Genomic DNA, 18,321 nt, shown 5'->3' with positions numbered 1-18,321 from the left:
GCCTTTGGTATGTAGCACTCGCGTTTTTCAATCCAAACGGCATCACCTTGTAGCAGTATGTTCCACCTGGCGTTAGGAAGGCCGTCTTCTCTTCATCTAGCCGGTTCATCGGTATCTGGTTGTAGCTAGAGTACACATCCATAAAACACAGATACCGGTACCCTGCCGCCGCGTCGACAAGAGCATCAATATTGGGAAGGGAGAAGGAATCCTTGAGGCACGCTTTGTTGAGGTCGGAATAATCCACGCACATTTTCCATTTCCCATTTGGCTTCTTAACTAGGACCACATTCGATAGCCACGTCAAGTAGTCTAGTTCCTATATGAATCCTACTTCAAATAGGCCGGCTATTTGTCTGGCCACCTCTTCAGCTCTCTCTTTGGACATTTTTCTCCTCCTCTGTGCCACTGGCTTAGCTTCCGTCTTTACCGCTAGGTGGTGTGACATGATCTGGGGGTCAATCCCTGGCATGTTGGATGGTGTCCAGGCAAATCGGTCACCGTTTGCCCGGATCATCTCCACGAACAGTTCCTTCAAATTGTGAAAGGGGTTTTTGTTCACGAAGGTAAACTTTCCTTCTGAGTCGCCGACCATGAATTTTTCGAGGTCTCCCTCGAGTTCTGGCCTCGGTTTGTCGTCGACTCGCAGCCCTAGATCGGCTAGGAAGACCCTGGATGCTACTTTGGACTTCCTCCTTAGGGAGAGACTGGCGTTGTCGCAAGCGACCGCCGTTTCCAAATCTCCCCTGATGGATCCCACCAACCCATCATCAGCAGCAAACTTCATCATTAGTAGCTTTGTGGAAATCACTGCACCGAATTCATTTATAGTTTTTCTTCTCAGGATGAGGTTATAGGTCGTGGAGTCTCTTAAGACCACGAACTCCGCCATTATCGATCTCTTACCTCGTCCTTCTCCTACCGATATTGGCAAGGAGACTATCCCATCAAGTTTGATGAAGTTGTCCCCTAAGCCTACGACATCGTGCTGGTGGGTCTTTAGATCGGTGTCTTAGAGGCCCAAAGCATCAAACACATTACGGAACATGATGTTCGAATCCGCTTCAGTATCTACTAGGATTCGCTTTACCAAGCTGGTCCAGACTCTAGCTGTGATCACCATGGGGGGGGGGGGAGGGGGTTCTTCGGCTGCTCGTCAAACCATTGGTCCTTGGGGCTGAATGATATTGACAGTATCCTCCTTGGGGCAAGCGTGGAATTGGACGATGACACGGCTAATACTTTGGCGTCTTTTCTGCTCACCGATTTGGACCTAGGAGCCGCGTCTCTACTGACCACGACATTCACGATAGTGAGACCACGCTCACCGTTCTCCTCGGGCTCTTGTCACTGCCTCACTACGCGGCCTTTGTCATCGCCATTGCGATCACGATCCTGTCTCCTTGGTTCCCTTATGAAGTGAGAGAACTCTACTAGTTTGCCTTCCCGGATTGCCTGCTCTAGAGCATCTTTCAGGTCAAAACAATCTTGGGTCGTGTGGCCGTACCCCTTATGGAAGTCACAATAGAGGTTTTTGTTTTCTCCTGTTCTGTCCTTGAGTTGTCGGGGCTTCGACAAGATGCCCTTGTCGGTAATCTGCTGATAGACTTCCACAATCGGGGCTGTTAGGAGGGTGTAATTGGTAAACTTCCCTACCTGAGGGAATGACTTGAAGGTCTTGGCCGGAGCTCCGTCCTTGGAGTGCTCCTTTGGCCTTTCCCCGCTACCGGGCTGTCAAGCTTTGTTGTAAGCGGGTTGCCGCTTGTTGGCCGCCACGGCCTGGCTAACTTCTTCATCATTGATATACTCCCTCGCCACATTTTGGATTTCTTACATCGTCTACACGGGCTTGGTGGTAAGGTGCTTCCTAAAATCCTCATTCAGCAACTGTTCATACCCTGGGTCGAGCTGTCCGACCCGGGATGTTCTACAGACAAAGCGACCGACCTCTTCAGGTCAGGACAAACCCGACCTCTTCTCAAAGAGCTCGGCCAAGCCACAGAAAAGCCCAAACAAAAGGGCCCAAATAGAGGAACACGTCCCAAATCCAAGGGCAGCCCAAGCCCATAGAGATAAAGGCGGTTCCCTTAAAAGATGACCTCACTTAAAGATAAGATAAAAGATAAGATAAGATAAATTAACTTATCTTATCCACAGGAGGCCACATCTCACCATTATAAATACGCTTGAGCACCCAAGTATAACTCATACTCTGATTCTACTCAATACCTGCTTAATACCCTTGCTAACTTAAGCATCGGAGTCCCTTGCAGGTACCCCCCACCCTCCGGGGACGAAGGATCAGCACCACCACCAAGTCCAACAAGTCGGACACACCAGCTCTGGCCGCTGTACACCTGCCAGACACGTCGGCTCCGACCAACAGAGAAGATCTCGTCCGAGATCGACCTACAGTTTCAGGTAACCCTTGGAACATTGGTGCCGTTGCCGGGGAACCTGGAAGTCATCCCATTAACATGGCGGATGACCATGACAACGACCACGATTCAGGTTTGGAAGACAGAACGCCGCATAAAAACGCAGACACAATACTCAAAGATACTCCAGAAACCAACGGAGACAAAAATTCATCAAATCCAGGAGTAATAGAAGCACTTCAAAATCGATTGGAGCAACTTGAGAAAGAAGCCCAACATCGACGTGAAAAAGAAGAAGATCTACGCCGGGAGATAAGGCGGTGCCGAGAATTAGAAGATAAGCTTATAAAACTCGAAGCTGATCTCAAAACTAAAGCTACTCGACCATCCACAGAGGATAGCTCTCAGAAAGATCAAGATCCATTCACCAGAGAAATTATGAAGACCAAAATTCCAAAAGATTTCAAACTTCCGGATATGACTCTATATGACGGCACCTCGGACCCCAACCATCATCTCAGCAACTTCAGAAGTAGAATGTACCTCACTGATGCATCAGATGCAGTTCGCTGCAAAGCCTTTCCAACAACTCTCACCAAGACAGCCATTAAATGGTTTGACAACCTACCTCCAAAATCCATCTCGAGTTTCGACGACCTGGCCAAAAAGTTCCTGGCCCGATTCTCCACACAAAAGGACAAAGTCAAACACGCACCTAGCCTACTAGGGATCAAGCAAGGAGATCGGGAGAGCCTTCGCAACTACATGGAAAGATTCAACAAAACATGCATGGACATACAAAGTCTACCAACAGAAGCTGCTATTATGGGCCTCATAAATGGCCTGCGAGAAGGACCATTTAGCCAATCTATATCAAAGAGATACCCGACATCCTTAGACGAAGTACAAGAACGGGCGCAGAAATACATCAACATGGAGGAAAATTCTCGACTTGGCGAAGCCTCAAGGTTCGGTTCTGCCTACCGAGATAAAGAATCCAAGAAAAAGGAAGATCGCTCTGGAGAGAAAATCAAAAAATATCATAACTATACTCCTCTTAGGGTATCCTTGGTAGATGTTTACAAAGAAGTCAGCCATACAGAAAAAATCCCTCCAGCTCGGCCACTTAAAGGCAAAAGAGGAGGAGGAAATCGGAATGAATACTGTGAATATCACCGACTTCGAGGGCATTCCACCAATGAATGCTTCGACTTGAAAAACGTCATAGAAAAACTAGTAAGAGAAGGAAAGCTAGATCGGTTTTTGGCTAATCGGGATGACGAACCAAGAAAAAGAAGAAGGGATGAGGATGTCGGACGATCTGAATGATCACCTCGCACACCGGAAAGACACGTTCACGTAATACACGGCGGATTTGCTGGAGGAGGAATCTCCAAATCATCCCGCAAGCAACACCTCAAAGAGGTGTACCACGTCGAAGGAAAAAAGGAAGCCCCAGACATCCCAGCAATCACGTTTACCAAGGAAGACGCATCCGGAATCATCTCGGAACACGACGACCCCATGGTCATTACGATCATACTGGCAAATGCCAACCTTCACCGTACACTAATTGACCAGGGAAGCTCTGCCGACATCTTATTCAAAACTGCCTTCAACAAACTCGGCCTAGAAGAAAAAGAGCTAAGAGCGTACCCGAACAGCCTGTTTGGACTAGGAGATGCCCCAGTTCAATCGTTGGGATACGTATCGCTGCATACAACCTTCGGAAAGGAGAACCAATCCAGAACACTCAAGATAGACTACATCGTGGTCGACGTAAGCTCAGCCTACAATGCCTTAATAGGTCGGACAATGTTAAATCAACTCAGCGCAATAGTTTCAACTCCACATCTATGTATGAAATTCCCAACTGCGGAAGGGATAGCTACAATAAAGGCAGATCAAAAGATGGCACATCGCTGTTATAACGAAAGTTTAAACCTCCGAGGCGAAGGAGGAGAGTTCCACACAATCGAGCTCAGTGGAGTTCAGAGGCGAGAAGAATTCCGACCACGACCCGAAGGAGAAGTAGAAAGAGTCCAGATCGGAGACACCTCGGATAAAACAACTAGTATTGGCACGATCCTTAAAGGAGACACAAAGGAATCACTAATACAGTTCCTACGAGATAATGTTGATCTCTTTGCATGGAAAGCTGCCGACATGCCAGGCATTGATCCCGAACTAATAAGCCACAAATTGGCAGTCTACCCGGGATCCCAGCCGGTACAACAAAGACGAAGAAAACTCGGACCAGAACGAGCTCAAGCTGTAGAAGAACAAGTACAGGCGCTACTAGAGGTCAGGTTCATAAGGGAAGTTAAATACCCACTATGGCTAGCAAACGTCGTCTTGGTGAAAAAGTCAAATGGGAAGTGGCGAATGTGCACCGACTACACCGACCTCAACAAAGCCTGCCCAAAAGACCCTTACCCACTCCCAAGCATCGACGCTCTAGTAGATGCTTCATCAGGATATAAGTATCTCTCGTTCATGGACGCATATTCAGGGTACAACCAAATCCCCATGTATCCACTAGATCAAGAAAAGACCTCGTTCCTAACACCAAAAGCAAACTACTGTTACATCGTGATGCCTTTCGGTCTCAAGAACGCATGAGCTACTTATCAAAGGCTAATGAATAAAGTTTTCTCAGATCACATCAGAAAAATCATGGAAGTTTTTGTAGATGACATGTTGATAAAGACACAAAGCGAAGATACATTATTATCCGACCTGACTTAAGTGTTTTACACTATCAGGAAACACAACATGCGGCTCAATCCCGCAAAATGCACCTTCGCAGTAGAAACAGGCAAATTCTTAGGCTTCATGCTCACGCAAAGGGGGATTGAAGCAAATCCAGAAAAGTGTCAAGCCATACTCAACATGAAGAGCCCAACCTGTGTCAAAGAAGTACAACAACTCAACGGGAGGTTGGCCGCTCTATCCCGATTCTTAGCAGAAGCTGCGATAAGATCTCTTCCCTTCTATGCTACTTTAAGAAAGGGAAAATAGTTTGAATGGACGACAGAATGTGAGCAAGCCTTTCGAGACTTCAAGGAGTTCTTAGGACGGCCACCTATCCTATCTCGGCCACGAGAAGGAGAACCGATCATATTATATCTCGCAGTAGGGAGCCGGGCAATAGCCTCAGTGCTAGTCAGAGAAGACGAACATGGGCAAAAACCCGTCTACTTCATTAGCAAAGCGCTACAGGAATCTGAGCTGAACTACCAGAAAATAGAAAAGTTTGCCTACGCTCTGATCCTCACATCCCGGCGGCTTCACCCATATTTCCAAGCGCATACCATTAAAGTTCGGACCAACCAACCCATAAAAGGGATATTGCAGAAAACAGATCTAGCAGGAAGAATCCTACAATGGGCAATCGAGTTGTCTGAGTTCGACCTCCAATACGAGGCGCGGACAGCCATCAAATCACAACACCTGGCCGACTTCATCACAGAATTCACAGACACCCTGGAAATCCCCATAGAGTGGAACATATACGTGGACGGATCCTCGAATAAAACAGGAAGCGGTGCGGGTGTGATAATCGAAAGCAACAAAGGAACTCAACTTGAGTTCTCCCTTAAATTCGGATTCCCGGCCTCAAACAACCAAGTAGAATACGAAGCACTATTAGCTGGTTTGAAGCTGGCTAGGGAGGTTGGAGCTCGGAAACTCAACATCTACAGTGACTCACAAGTCATAACCTCACAAATAACAGGAAGCTACCAAGCCAAAGATCCGACCATGAAAAAATATTTGGATAAAACCAAAGAACAGCTCGGACAACTTGGGGAATATAGGATCTACCACATACCTCGTGAGCAAAATGCCCGAGTTGACGCCCTTTCAAAATTAGCCAGCACCAAACCAGGGGACAACAACAGAAGCCTCATCCAGGAGATACTACAGAACCCGTCAATAGCGGAAGAAGAAAAAGTCCTAGCCATAATAGGTCAGGATTAAGGATGGATGACCCCCATAATAAATGACCTCAAAACAGAAGCACTCCCTACAGATGAAAAGGAGGCAAAGAGGCTGAAAAGGGAGGCACAGTACTACACTATCATAAACAACACACTATACAAAAGAGGGATATTGGTGCACGAAATTGTGATTCATTCTTTTCACAACTCAAACAATCCCTGGTAATAGCTCCAAAAACTTGGTGCTCAATACCATGGTCTAAACATAATTTCACAAGTTCGCACAACTAACCAGCAAGTGCACTGGGTCGTCCAAGTAATAAACCTGACGCGAGTAAGGGTCGATCCCACGGAGATTGTTGGTATGAAGCAAGCTATGGTCACCTTGTAAATCTTAGTCAGGCAGATTCAAATGGTTATGGATGATATATGAATAAAGCATAAAATAAAGATAGAGATACTTATGTAATTCATTGGTGAGAATTTCAGATAAGCGTATGGAGATGCTTTGTCCCTTCCGTATCTCTGCTTTCCTACTGTCTTCATCCAATCCTTCTTACTCCTTTCCATGGCAAGCTGTATGTTGGGCATCACCGTTGTCAGTGGCTACAGTCCCGTCCTCTCAGTGAACATGTTCAACGCACCCTGTCACGGCACGGCTAATCATTTGTCGGTTCTCAATCAGGTTGGAATAGAATCCATTGATTCTTTTGCGTCTGTCACTAACGCCCAGCCTTCAGGAGTTTGAAGCTCGTCACAGTCATTCAATCATTGAATCCTACTCAGAATACCACAGACAAGGTTTAGACCTTCCAAATTCTCTTGAATGCCGCCATCAATTCTAGCTTATACCACGAAGATTCTGATTAAGGGATCCAAGAGATATCCACTCAATCTAAGGTAGAACGGAGGTGGTTGTCAGGCACACGTTCATAGGTGAGAATTATGATGAGTGTCACGGATCATCACATTCATCAAGTTGAGGAACAAGTGATATCTTAGAACAAGAACAAGCTGAATTGAATAGAAGAACAATAGTAATTGCATTAATACTCGAGGTACAGCAGAGCTCCACACCTTAATCTATGGTGTGTAGAAACTCCACCGTTGAAAATATATAAGAACAAGGTTCAGGCATGGCCGTGAGGCCAGCCCCATGATCTAAGATAGTATAAGACTAAGGATAGCTACCCAGATGATCCTAAGATCGAAAATGATCAAAAGATGAGAATACAATAGCAAAAAGGTTCTATTTGTAGAGAACTAGTAGCCTAGGGTTTACAGAAATGAGTAAATGACATAAAAATCCACTTTCGGGCCCATTTGGTGTGTGCTTGGGCTGAGCATTGAAGCTTTCATGTGTAGAGACTTTTCTTGGAGTTAAACACCAGCTTTTATGCCAGTTTGGGCGTTTAACTCCCATTCTTGTGCCAGTTCCGGCGTTTAACGCCGGGCAGTTTTGAGCTGATTTGGAACGCTGGTTTGGGCCATCAAATCTTGAACAAAGTATGGATTATTATATATTGCTGGAAAGCCCAGGATGTATACTTTCCAACTCCGTTGAGAGCGCGCCAATTGGGTTTCTGTAGCTCCAGAAAATCCACTTCGAGTGCAGGGAGGTCAGAATCCAACAGCATCTGTAGTCCTTTTCAGCCTCTGAATCAGATTTTTGCTCAAGTCCCTCAATTTCAGCCAGAAAATACCTGAAATCACAGAAAAACACACAAACTCATAGTAAAGTCCAGAAAAGTGAATTTTAACTAAAAATTAATAAAAACATAATAAAAACTAACTAAAACATACTAGAAACATACTAAAAACAATGCCAAAAAGCGTATAAATTATCCGCTCATCACAACACCAAATTTAAATTGTTGCTTGTCCCCAAGCAACTGAAAATCAAATAAGATAAAAAGAAGAGAATATGCAATGAACTCCAGAAACATCTATGAAGATCAGTATTAATTAGATGAGCGGGGCTTTTAGCTTTTTGCCTCTGAATAGTTTTGGCATCTCACTCTATCCTTTGAAATTCAGAATGATTGGCTTCTTTAGGAACTCAGAATCCAGATAGTGTTATTGATTCTCTTAGTTAAGTATGATGATTCTTGAACACAGCTACTTTATGAGTCTTGGCCGTGGCCCAAAGCACTCTGTCTTCCAGTATTACCACCGGATACATACATGCCACAGACACATAATTGGGTGAGCCTTTTCAGATTGTGACTCAGCTTTGCTAGAGTCCCCAATTAGAGGTGTCCAGGGTTCTTAAGCACACTCTTTTTGCCTTGGATCACAATTTTTTCTTTTTCTTTTTCTTTTTTTTTCGTCTTCCCTTTTTTTTTGAATATTCACTACTTTTTCTTGCTTCAAGAATCATTTTTATGATTTTTCAGATCCTCAGTAACATGTCTCCTTTTTCATCATTCTTTCAAGAGCCAACATTCATGAACAACAAATTCAAAAGACTTATGCACTGTTCAAGCATACATTCAGAAGTCAAAGTATTGCCACCACATCAAAATAATTAATCTGTTATAAAATTCAAAATTCATGCAATTCTTCTCTTTTTCAATTAAGAACATTTTTCATTCAAGAAAGGTGATGGATTCATAGGACATTCATAACTTTAAGGCATAGACACTAAGACACTAATGATCATAAGACACAAATATAGATAAACATAAGCATTAAAATTCGAAAAATAGGAAAATAAAGAACAAGAAAATTAAAGAACGGGTCCACCTTAGTGATGGCAGCTTGTTCTTCCTCTTGAAGATCTTATGGAGTGCTTGAGCTCCTCAATGTCTCTTCCTTTCCTTTGTTGCTCCTTTCTCATGATTATTTGATCTTCTCTAATTTCATGGAGGAGGATGGAATGTTCTTAGTGCTCCACCCTTAGTTGTCCCATATTGGAACTCAATTCTCCTAGGGAGGTGTTGATTTGCTCCCAATAGTTTTGTGGAGGAAAGTGCATCCCTTGAGGTATCTCAGGGATTTCATGATGAGTGGGATCTCTTGTTTGCTCCATCCTTTTCTTAGTGATGGGCTTGTCCTCATCAATGAGGATGTCTCCCTCTATGTCAATTCCAACTGAATAACAGAGGTGACAAATGAGATGAGGAAAGGCTAACCTTGCCAAGGTAGAGGACTTGTCCGCCACCTTATAAAGTTCTTGGGCTATAACCTCATGAACTTCTACTTCCTCTCCAATCATGATGCTATGAATCATGATGGCCCGGTCTATAGTAACTTCAGACCGGTTGCTAGTGGGAATGATTGAGCGTTGGATAAACTCCAACCATCCCCTAGCCACGGGCTTGAGGTCATGCCTTCTTAGTTGAACTGGCTTCCCTCTTGAGTCTCTCTTCCATTGAGCGCCCTCTTCATAAATGTCTATGAGGACTTGGTCCAACCTTTGATCAAAGTTGACCCTTCTAGTGTAAGGGTGTTCATCTCCTTGCATCATGGGCAAGTTGAATGCCAACCTTACATTTTCCGAACTAAAATCTAAGTATTTCCCCCGAACCATTGTAAGCCAATTATTTTGGTCCGGGTTCACACTTTGATCATGGTTCTTGGTGATCCATGCATTGGCATAGAACTCTTGAACCATTAAGATTCCGACTTGTTGAATTGGGTTGGTAAGAACTTCCCAACCTCTTCTTCGAATCTCATGTCGGATCTCCGGATATTCACTCTTTTTGAGTTTGAAAGGGACCTCAAGGATCACCTTCTTCAAGGCCACAACTTCATAGAAGTGGTTTTGATGCACCTTTGAGATGAATCTCTCCATCTCCCATGACTCGGAGGTGGAAGCTTTTGCCTTCCCTTTCCTCTTTCTAGAGGTTTCTCCGGCCTTGGATGCCATAAATGGTTATGGAAAAACAAAAAGCAATGCTTTTACCACACCAAACTTAGAAGGTTTGCTCGTCCTCGAGCAAAAGAAGATAGAAGAGAGTAGAAGGAGAAGAAATAGAGAAGAATGAGATGGCTTTGTGGTTCGGCCAAAGGGGGAGAAGTAGTGTTTAGGTTGTGTGAAAATAAAGGGGTGAAGATGGGTTTATATAGGGTTTGAGAGAGGGGTATGGTTCGGTCATGTAAGGGTGGGTTTGGGAGGGAAAGTGGTTTGAATTTGAATGGTGAGGTAGGTGGGGTTTTATGAAGGATGGATGTGAGTGGTGAAGAGAAAGATGGGATTTGATAGGTGAGGGGTTTTTGGGGAAGAGGTGTTGAGGTGATTGGTGAATGGGTAAAGAAGAGAGAGAGAGTGGTGGGATAGGTGGAGATCCTGTGGGGTCCACAGATCCTGAGGTGTCAAGGAAAATTCATCCCTGCACCATGTGGCGAGCAAAAATGCTCTTCATGCCAATTCTGGCGTTAAACACCGGGCTGGGGCCCACTTCTGGCGTTTAACGCCAACTTCTTGCCCTTTCCTGGCATTTAACGCCAGTATGGTGCCCCTTTCTGGCGTTAAACGCCCAGAATGGTGCCAGACTGGGCGTTAAACGGCCATTTGCTGCCCTTACTGGCGTTTAAACGCCAGCAGGTTCTTCCTCCAGGGTGTGCTGTTTTTCTTTCTATTTTTCATTTTATTTTTGATTTTTCAATTGATTTTGTGACTTTCCATGATCATCAACCTACAAAAAAAACATAAAATAACAAAGGAAAATAGATAAATATAACATTGGGTTGCCTCCCAACACGCGCTTCTTTAATGTCAGTAGCTTGACAGAGGGCTCTCATGGAGCCTCACAGATACTCAGAGCAATGTTGGAACCTCCCAACACCAAACTTAGAGTTTGAATGTGGGGGTTCAACACCAAACTTATAATTTGGTTGTGGCCTCCCAACACCAAACTTAGAGTTTGACTGTGGGGGCTCTGTTTGACTCTGTTTTGAGAGAAGCTCTTCATACTTCCTCTCCATGGTGACAGAGGGATATCCTTGAGCCTTAAACACAAAGGATTCTTCATTCACTTGAATGATCAATTCTCCTCTGTCCACATCAATCACAGCCTTTGCTGTGGCTAAGAAGGGTCAGCCAAAGATGATGGATTCATCCATGCACTTCCCAGTCTCTAGGACTATGAAATCAGCAGGGATGTAATGGTCTTCAATCTTTACCAGAACATCCTCTACAAGTCCATAAGCTTGTTTTCTTGAATTGTCTGCCATCTCTAGTGAGATTCTTGCAGCTTGCACCTCAAAGATCCCTAGCTTCTCCATTACAGAGAGAGGCATGATGTTTATACTTGACCCTAAGTCACACAGAGCCTTCTTGAAGGTCATGGTGCTTATGGTATAAGGTATTGAGAACTTTCCAGGATCTTGTCTCTTTTGAGGTAATTCCTGCCTAGACAAGTCATCCAGTTCTTTGGTGAGCAAAGGAGGTTCGTTTTCCCAAGTCTCATTACCAAATAACTTGTCATTTAGCTTCATGATTGCTCCAAGGTATTTAGCAACTTGCTCTTCAGTGACATATTCATCCTCTTCAGAGGAAGAATACTCATCGGAGCTCATGAATGGCAGAAGTAAATCCATTGGAATCTCTATGGTCTCAGTGTGAGCCTCAGATTCCCATGGTTCCTCATTAGGGAACTCATTGGAGGCCAGTGGACGTCCATTGGGGTCTTCCTCAGTGGCATTCACTGCCTCTCCCTCCTCTCCAAATTCGGCCATGTTGATGGCCTTGCACTCTCCTTTTGGATTTTCTTCTGTATTGCTTGGAAGAGTACTAGGAGAGAGTTCAGTAATTTTCTTGCTCAGCTGTCCCACTTGTGCCTCCAAGTTTCTAATGGAGGACCTTGTTTCAGTCATGAAACTTTGAGTGGTTTTAATTAGATCAGAAACCATGGTTGCTAAGTCAGAGTGGCTCTGCTTAGAATTCTCTGTCTGTTGCTGAGAAGATGATGGAAAAGGCTTGCCATTGCTAAACCTGTTTCTTCCACCATTATTGTTGTTGAAACTTTGTTGAGGTCTCTGTTGATTCTTCCATGAGAGATTTGGATGATTTCTCCATGAAGAATTATAGGTGTTTCCATAGGGTTCTCCCATGTAATTCACCTCTTCCATTGAAGGGTTCTCAGGATCACAAGCTTCTTCTTCAGATGAAGCGTCCTTAGTACTGCCTAGTGCAGCTTGCATTCCAAATAGACTTTGAGAAATCAAATTGACTTGCTAAGTCAATATTTTGTTCTGAGCCAGTATGCATTCAGAGTGTCAATCTCAAGAACTCCTTTCTTCTGATTCGTCCCATTGTTCACAGGATTCCTTTCAGAAGTGTACATGAATTGGTTATTTGCAACCATTTTAATTAGTTCTTGAGCTTCTGTAGGCGTCTTCTTCAGATGAAGAGATCCTCCAGCAGAGCTATCCAATGACATCTTGGATAGTTCAGACAGACCATCATAGAAAATACCTATGATGCTCCATTCAGAAAGCATGTCAGAGGGACACTTTCTGATCAATTGTTTGTATCTTTTCCAAGCTTCATAGAGGGATTCACCTTCCTTCTGTCTGAAGGTTTGGACTTCCACTCTAAGCTTACTCAATTTTTGAAGTGGAAAGAACTTTGCCAAGAAGGCATTGACTAGCTTTTCCCAAGAGTTCAGGCTTTCTTTAGGTTGTGAGTCCAACCATATTCTAGCTCTGTCTCTTACAGCAAAAGGGAATAGGATAAGTCTGTAGACCTCAGGGTCAACCCCATTAGTCTTAACAGTGTCACAGATTTGCAAGAATTCAGCTAAAAATTGATGAGGATCTTCCAATGGAAGTCCATGGAACTTGCAATTCTGTTGCATTAGAGAAACTAATTGAGGCTTAAGCTCAAAGTTGTTTGCTCCAATGGCAGGGATAGAGATACTTCTCCCATAGAAGTCGGGAGTAGGTGCAGTAAAGTCACCCAGCACCTTCCTTGCATTGTTGGCATTGATGTTGTTTTCGGCTGCCATGGGTTCTTCTTCTTTGAAGATTTCTGTTAGGTCCTCTACAGAGAGTTGTGCCTTAGCTTCTCTTAGCTTTCGCTTCAAGGTCCTTTCAGGTTCAGGGTCAGCCTCAACAAGAATGCTTTTGTCTTTGCTCCTGCTCATATGAAAGAGAAGAGAACAAGAAAATATGGAATCCTCTATGTCACAGTATAAAGATTCCTTGAGGTGTCAGAGGAAAAGAAAAATAGAAGGAGAGGTAGAAGAATTCGAACTTATCAAAAGAGATGGAGTTCGAATTGTTCATTGAGGAGGAGTGTTAGTCCATAAATAGAAGGATGTGAGAATGGGGGAAGAAATTTTCGAAAATTAAGTAAAAGATTTAAAAAAAAACATTTTGAAAAAAACTTATTGATTTTCGAAAACTAAGAGTGGAAAAGAAATCAAGTGATTTTTGAAAAAGATTTTGAAATTAGAAATCAAAAAGATATGATTGAAAACTATTTTTAAAAAGATGTGATAAAAAAAGATATTATTTGGAAAACAATTTAAAAAAGATTTGATTTTAAAAATTAATAACCTGCCTAACAAGAAAGATATGATTCAGACATTAAACCTTTCTCAACAGAAAAGGCAACATACTTGAAATGTTGAATCAAATCATTATTTGATAGCAAGTATTTTTGAAAATGGAAAGAAATTGATTTTGAAAAAGATTTGATTGAAAAGATTTGATTTGAAAAAGATTTGATTTTGAAAAGATTTTGAAAACTTGAAAAAATTTGCATTAAAAACGAAATCTTCCCTCTTGTGCCATCCTGGCGTTAAACAAAGCTCTACCCTTTTGGGCGTTAAACGCCCAGCCAGGCACCTTGGCTGGCGTTTAAATGCCAGTTTGCCTTCCTCACTGGGCGTTTTGAACGCCCAGTTTTTTTCTGTATAATTCCTCTGCTGTATGTTCTGAATCTTCAATTCTCTGTATTGTTGACTTGAAAAGACACAAAGTAAAAATATTTTTTGGATTTTTAATGATGAGGAATAATCAAAATGCAACTAAAACCAAATAACAATGCATGCAAGACACCAAACTTAAAAGTTTGTATACTACTGACACCAACAAAATGAGAATGTATATGAGAAACAACAAAACACTCAAGTCAAGAGAATTTAAAGATCAGAGCAATGAAATCATCAAGAACATCTTGAAGATCACTTAAGACACATGAATGAATGCAAGAAGAACAGAAACATGCAATTGACACCAAACTTAACATGAGACACTAGACTCAACAAGAAACATACAATATTTTTTTGTTTTTTTTTATTTTGTAAATTTTTTTTGGATTTTTCGAAAATTAAGTGGAAAAGAAAATAAAGGTATCAAAATTCTTAATGAGAATTCCAGGAATCATGCAATGTTAGTCTAAAGCTTTAGTCTAAAGAAATTAGACATGGCTAGCCAAGCTTCAGCAGGATATTACATTCAAGAGCTAAATTGATGAGAATCAATCAGCTTTGATGATGATAAGAACATCACCTTGAAACACTAGAATTCATTCTTAAGAACTCTGAAGAAAGATACCTAATCTAAGCAACAAGATGAACCGTCAGTTGTCCAAACTCAACAATCCCCGGCAACGGCGCCAAAAACTTGGTGCACGAAATTGTGATTCATTCTTTTCACAACTCAAACAGTCCCTGGTAATAGCTCCAAAAACTTGGTGCTCAATACCATGGTCTAAACATAATTTCACAACTTTGCACAACTAACCAGCAAGTGCACTGGGTCGTCCAAGTAATAAACCTTACGCGAGTAAGGGTCGATCCCACGGAGATTGTTGGTATGAAGCAAGCTATGGTCACCTTGTAAATCTCAGTCAGGCAGATTCAAATGGTTATGAATGATATATGAATAAAGCATAAAATAAAGATAGAGATACTTATGTAATTCATTGGTGAGAATTTCAGATAAGCGTATGGAGATGCTTTGTCCCTTCCGTCTCTCTGCTTTCCTACTGTCTTCATCCAATCCTTCTTACTCCTTTCTATGGCAAGCTGTATGTTGGGCATCACCGTTGTCAGTGGCTACAGTCCCGTCCTCTCAGTGAAAATGTTCAACGCACCCTGTCACGGCACGGCTAATCATCTGTCGATTCTCAATCAGGTTGGAATAGAATCCATTGATTCTTTTGCGTCTGTCACTAACGCCCAGCCTTCAGGAGTTTGAAGCTCGTCACAGTCATTCAATCATTGAATCCTACTCAGAATACCACAGACAAGGTTTAGACCTTCCGAATTCTCTTGAATGCCGCCATCAATTCTAGCTTATACCACGAAGATTCCGATTAAGGGATCCAAGAGATATCCACTCAATCTAAGGTAGAACGGAGGTGGTTGTCAGGCACACGTTCATAGGTGAGAATGATGATGAGTGTCACGGATCATCACATTTATCAAGTTGAGGAACAAGTGATATCTTAGAACAAGAACAAGCTGAATTGAATAGAAGAACAATAGTAATTGCATTAATACTCGAGGTACAGTAGAGCTCCACACCTTAATCTATGGTGTGTAGAAACTCCACCGTTGAAAATACATAAGAACAAGGTTCAGGCATGGCCGTGAGACCAGCCCCATGATCTAAGATAGCATAAGACTAAAGATAGCTACCCAGATGATCCTAAGATCGAAAATGATCAAAAGATGAGAATACAATAGCAAAAAGGTTCTATTTGTAGAGAACTAGTAGCCTAGGGTTTACAGAAATGAGTAAATGACATAAAAATCCACTTCCGGGCCCACTTGGTGTGTGCTTGGGCTGAGCATTGAAGCTTTCATGTGTAGAGACTTTTCTTGGAGTTAAACGCCAGCTTTTATGCCAGTTTGGGCGTTTAACTCCCATTCTTGTGCCAGTTCCGGCGTTTAACGCCGAGCAGTTTTGAGCTGATTTGGCACGCCGGTTTGGGCCATCAAATCTTGGGCAAAGTATGGATTATTATACATTGTTGGAAAGCCCAGAATGTCTACTTTCCAACGCCGTTAAGAGCACGCCAATTGGGCTTCTGTAGCTACAGAAAATCCACTTCGAGTACAGGGAGGTCAGAATCCAACAACATTTGCAGTCCTTTTCAGCCTCTGAATCAGATTTTGCTCTGGTCCCTCAATTTCAGCCAGAAAATACCAGAAATCACAGAAAAACACACAAACTCATAGTAAAGTCCAGAAAAGTGAATTTTAACTAAAAACTAATAAAAGCATAATAAAAACTAACTAAAACATACTAGAAACATACTAAAAATAATGCCAAAAAGCGTATAAATTATCCGCTCATCAGATATCAACACCTTTACTAAAATGCGTACCGACTTCTAACACAAAGGAAGTCTTGGAGGAAGTGCACAGCGGCATTTGTGGTAATCATCTCGGAGCGCAAGCTCTCACCAAAAAGATACTCCGGGGGGGATTCTATTGGCCAACTCTACAAAAGGAGGCTACAGAATTTGTGAGGACATGCCCACCATGCCAGAAGCATGCCAACTTTCACATTGCCCCACCAGAAAAGCTCATCAGCGTGAAGGACCGAAGTAAAGGACTCGGCCTCAAAAAAGAAGACCGAGCTCAAGCAGGGGCACTGTTCATACCCTGGGTCGAGCTGTCTGACCCGGGATGTTCTACGGACAAAGCGACCGACCTCTTCAGGTCAGGACAAACTCGACCTCTTCTCAAAGAGCTCGGCCAAGCCACAGAAAAGCCCAAACAAAAGGGCCCAAATAGAGGAATACGTCCCAAATCCAAGGGCAGCCCAAGCCCATAGAGATAAAGGTGGTTCCCTTAAAAGATGACCTCACTTAAAGATAAGATAAAAGATAAGATAAGATAAACTAACTTATCTTATCCACAGGAGGCCACATCTCACCATTATAAATACGCTGGAGCACCCAGGTATAACTCATACTCTGATTCTACTCAATACCTGCTTAATACCCTTGCTAACTTAAGCATCGGAGTCCCTTGCAGGTACCCCCCACCCTCCAGGGACGAAGGATCAGCACCACCACCAAGTCCAACAAGTCGGACACACCAGCTCCGGTCGCTGTACACCTGCCGGACACGTCGGCTCCGACCAACACAGAAGATCTCGTCCGAGATCGACCTACAGTTTCAGGTAACCCCTCCAACCTATTCGTCAAGCATAAACTGGCCACCGAATGAGTTAGGCCGTCGATCTCCAAGCACTCGTCGTTGAACCTATCCAGGTATTTCCTGGTCGGTTCGCCGGCTCTTTGCGTTACCCCCAACAGGTTGATCGGGTGGGTCGCCTTTGCGATGTGTGTAGTAAACAGGTCTAGGAAGGCGCGGGTAATGTCCGAGAACGTCGCCACAGAGCCTTGCGGAAGGCTGTTGAACCACCGAATTACCGGCCCTGCTACGGTTACAGGGAAGGCCCAGCACCTTACTTCATCACCCACCCTTTCCAAGCTCATCCTGGCCTCAAAGGCCTTTAGATGTTCTTGGGGGTCTTGGGTTCCACCATACCTCATGTCTGTTGGCTTATCGAAGTGCCTCGGTAGCCAGACCTCGAGGATCGTATGGTGGAAAGCGGTTGCCCCATGATTACGGGATGTCTTGTTCTCCTTGATCTTTCTCTGTTGTCATCCTGGTTCTCCTCCGCGTGGGTCGGGTGTAAATCAGGGGATCTCGCCGTCTTCTTGGCGCCTCCCTGCTTTCCCCTTGATGAGTCTGTTTCTAACCGGGAGCTCGGTGTGCGTCTAGGGTGACTTCTCCGGGCACTTCTCCCTCTTCGTTGAGGAGATCAGAAGAAATTTGGTTCGGGAGCTGGTTGGTGATGCCCCCGACTCGCCAGCTCGCATTCCAAGTTCTTCACACTGTGTCGGAGCTCCTGCATTATTCTGGCACTGTCACTGCCTGTTCCTCCAAAAGGGCATCTCTCCTGAGAGCGCGAGGATGGCTCGAGTTGTCGAGAGGGGACCCCGTGCGCTTGCTGGAGGAAGCCATGGCGGCTACCCTACCGCTTCGGGGTGCCATTTCTCCCCCGTGTTCGGCTCCGTCGCCTAC

The 18,321-nt window shown here is 43.7% G+C and overlaps 1 protein-coding gene across 1 annotated transcript; it reads right to left on the bottom strand.

Annotated features, from left to right (window-relative positions):
• Nucleotides 1-1,347: 1,347 nt before the first annotated feature.
• LOC130939976 (uncharacterized) lies at nucleotides 1,348-17,786 on the bottom strand. Its single transcript, XM_057868037.1, has 2 exons — nucleotides 17,403-17,786; nucleotides 1,348-1,731 (listed from the first exon to the last, which is right to left on the bottom strand). Exons 1-2 carry the CDS (start codon nucleotides 17,784-17,786, stop codon nucleotides 1,348-1,350), a joined length of 768 nt encoding a protein of 255 aa, XP_057724020.1.
• Between the last annotated feature and the right edge of the window lie 535 nt (nucleotides 17,787-18,321).

This window comes from Arachis stenosperma, chromosome 7 (genome assembly GCF_014773155.1).
Source record: "Arachis stenosperma cultivar V10309 chromosome 7, arast.V10309.gnm1.PFL2, whole genome shotgun sequence".
In the NCBI taxonomy this organism is placed as follows: domain Eukaryota; kingdom Viridiplantae; phylum Streptophyta; class Magnoliopsida; order Fabales; family Fabaceae; genus Arachis; species Arachis stenosperma.
Note: the sequence above shows the minus strand (reverse complement) of the source record. Positions and strands in the feature narration are given on the sequence as shown.

Bases quoted from the DNA above. Each gene is read 5' to 3' on its own strand.
- LOC130939976 (XM_057868037.1), bottom strand. From the start codon at position 17,786: ATGAGGTATGGTGGAACCCAAGACCCCCAAGAACATCTAAAGGCCTTT. The intron at 1,732-17,402 runs GTAGGTCGATCT...AAAGCTTGACAG, and splicing joins TGGAGGGGTTACCTGAAACT to CCCGGTAGCGGGGAAAGGCC.